The sequence below is a fragment of the Laetiporus sulphureus genome, assembly GCF_001632365.1.
Source record: "Laetiporus sulphureus 93-53 unplaced genomic scaffold LAESUscaffold_217, whole genome shotgun sequence".
Lineage (NCBI taxonomy): Eukaryota > Fungi > Basidiomycota > Agaricomycetes > Polyporales > Laetiporaceae > Laetiporus > Laetiporus sulphureus.
This window is the reverse complement of record NW_024468726.1, coordinates 1-3,089: the sequence shown is the minus strand read 5'-3', so window position 1 is coordinate 3,089 and position 3,089 is coordinate 1. Positions and strand designations below refer to the sequence as shown.

Here is a 3,089-nt window from a genome sequence, read left to right as displayed (position 1 = left end):
ACCCTTCATGATACATACCCTAGGTCCCTTGTATCCCTCCTCATATATTGTCCATGATACATTCTGTAGCCAATATATAACTCACCTAAAGAGTTGCGATATATCACAATGATGGGCTCGTGAGAACCTCAAAAATGCCGTCACACTGCCACATGATACGTAATACATCACGTCTACTGAACGCTGCTTGGGCTACCTAATCAAGCATTTTCCAGCCACCGATGACATCACCATGATGGGTTCCTGGAAACCTCAAAAATGCGGCCCCGCCGCCACATGGTACATGATACATCATGTTTCCATGATACATTCTGTAGCCAATATATAACTCACCTAGAAGATTTGTGATATATCACAGTGATGGGCCCTGTTGAAATATTGCACCAGTTATCAGTAAGCGGCGCTGCTGGCTTTTAATGGTCCATGCGTGGGGGTCCTGGACATACATAAATATGTGTACATAGAGGTGATGAAATCCCATCAGTTTGTACCTCGGAACCACCATGATCACTGGCAGAGATTGACTGCATTCTGGCCATTCTGTGCTTAAAGTCAACACAAACTGATCAGCCATATCAAGTTTCTTGCTCATTTGCCTGCCTTACCTCTCAGGCCTAATTCTCATTCTCTCTGTGTTGTGCCATGTCTGATAAACCCAAGGATAATGTCAAAGTCCCCCAGTTGGTGGAGGGTAACTATAGGCTGTGGGCGATGAAGATGCAGGTGGCGCTGGTGCAGAAGGATCTGTGGAAGCAGGTGAAAGTAGAGGTGGAAGTGAAGGAAGGGGTCACACCAGAGGAGGCGTTGAGCAAGGCACTGCTAAAGTGAATGAAGGCCAAAATGGCCAAGGCATGGGCAGAGATTGTACTCTGGGTGAGATTGGAACAGCTGGAACTTCTGGAAGATGAGAAGGACCCCCATAAGTGCTGGTCCATGTTACATGACACCCACAGGGCAAAGGGATTCACCATGGAGTTGACCAAGTGGTGGGCATTTTATCATATGCAGATGCAGAAGAGTGAGTCAGGTCAGGGATGGATCGCTAGGATGAAGGGTCTGGTGAGGGCATTGAAGGAGGTTGATGTTGAGGTCGAGGATGCTCAGAAGGTGTTGATCCTGGTCATGAGACTGACAGACAAGTACGAGCAGGTGGTGGCACAGGTTGACAATATAAACACCACAGAACGGACCTTTGACGGGTCAGTGTGAAGAACCTGAATGAGGAGACAAGGCACAGAGGACCAGACAATGTGGGTGAGTTAGATATGACAGGCTATGCAGGGTTAGGGGGTGCCAAGTTGAAGAAGTGAAGCCCTGTGACTTGCTACAGATGTGGGAAGATGGGGCATATTCATTGTGAATGCCCAGACAGGAGCGATGTGGCAGGAGTTGCCGTGGTCGAGGATACCTTCGCATTTTGATGGATGACAGGATGGAAACAGCAGCTAGCTCAAGGGGGTGTGTTGGAATATCACACTGGTTATCAGTGAGCGACGCTGCCAGCTCTTAGTGGTCTGTGTGCGGTGATGTGCACGAAGTCTGTCTGTCTGAGAAATGTATACAAAGGCATGCCTAAACAAGGAAGACGAGGACCGACAACTCAGAAATAGCTGAAGAGGCAGATAGAACCCACAAAGACTGAAGATGAAATGGAGAAAGATGGGGCCTCTGGAGGGGAAGTACTGATTGTTGCACAATATGTAGTAATTCTGAGACCGCTTCTGGGTAAAATGGTTCCCAATATCCCATTTGTGTGTGCCAAAATAACTCTCTAAAAATTGGATTATCTATTTGTGGACTGCTACAACTAAGTAAAGATTTATTTTCACCAGCAGTTTACAATCAAAAGACTGCCGTGCTCTTGGAGATCTTATGGATGATCAGGATGATTAATTCGATGGTAATATGTCTTTAGATATCCGAAATATTTGTTATATATCTATAGGTGACCAAACCTATATACAAATCATATATAAATGTAATGATAGTTTAATGTCATTGCGGATGCTGGGTGTCTGATGTAAGCAATAACTCATGATATTTTCGCAAATAAGAAGTGATAACTCGTGGTATTTTCACAAATATTGCCCTTATTGAAATGAATATGGGTGGGGGGACAAAGGTTTCATATCAAAATAAATGTTGCTGCAGCGCTGTCCTGGTGAGGGAGCGGCTTATGCGAAGGTGCCTGTTATCAAGTCTTGAGGTAGGCTGACAGTGGTAGAGTTGATATGGATGTGTAAAAAAGGTGTGCCCCACACCTGGATTTCTTGGGCTGAAAAAGCCCAAGCGAATAACTCTAGGTCTTCTTCGCTTGACTCAAAAATTAAACAGTTTTATTTAAGGTGGTCATATTTAGGACCAATAAATCACACAGCCAGCAGGAAGCTGGGGGTGTGCATGGAGTTTCATTCAAATGTCACGGTGCATCATAGATTCTGCTAAAAGGCAAGGAAATGGCTGCAAGATGCTAGCCGCGCTCAGTGACCTGCACAAAAACCAAAATAAGGATCTGCCACAAGGGGGCTAGGTCAAAAAGGCATGCAGTGACATGCAGCCTGTAAAAAGGGGCTCAAAGGGTTCCTTTTCTGGGCAAGTGGCCTGGTGTCACGTGACCAATATCTGACAACTTCTGAATAGGGCAAGTGGCCAGTGTCACGTGACTGGATGGCTGAATCATGGGCACTTGGTGGTCATGTGGTAGACACAGTCATATCCGCAATATATATGGTGGTATTGTGCTGTTTGTCCAAGTATCCATTTTGTGAGACCAATATGAAGGTTGGCATTACTGTGACACTATCGAAGAAGTGAAAAACTGGTGTTGACATTCATTTGAAGAAGGTATGATGAGTCCTTCTGTCTGCTCCCATTAAGCCCCCAATGTCAGTGCTTGTATTGCTTGTAGAACGTTGAGGCCATCATTGATGGCTGCATGTGGGAGCTTAAAGATTGCTTCTGAAATGAGCTAGACCAGAAGTGCCTAGTTGGTGCTGCAATTGTGATGCATTCGGTCTTTGCAGTTTGTGACTGACACTAACGAATCATTTACCTCTCAGGCTACTTTCACTGCTGTCGAGATGTTCAAC

General features: G+C 45.4%; 1 protein-coding gene across 1 annotated transcript; it reads left to right on the top strand.

Annotated features, from left to right (window-relative positions):
* Positions 1–642: 642 nt before the first annotated feature.
* LAESUDRAFT_765456 (uncharacterized protein) lies at positions 643–1,209 on the top strand (the record flags this gene model as incomplete). Its single annotated transcript, XM_040913680.1, has 2 exons — positions 643–786; positions 835–1,209. The coding sequence occupies 2 exons, from the start codon at positions 643–645 to the stop codon at positions 1,207–1,209; spliced, it is 519 nt and encodes a 172-aa protein (XP_040757244.1).
* Between the last annotated feature and the right edge of the window lie 1,880 nt (positions 1,210–3,089).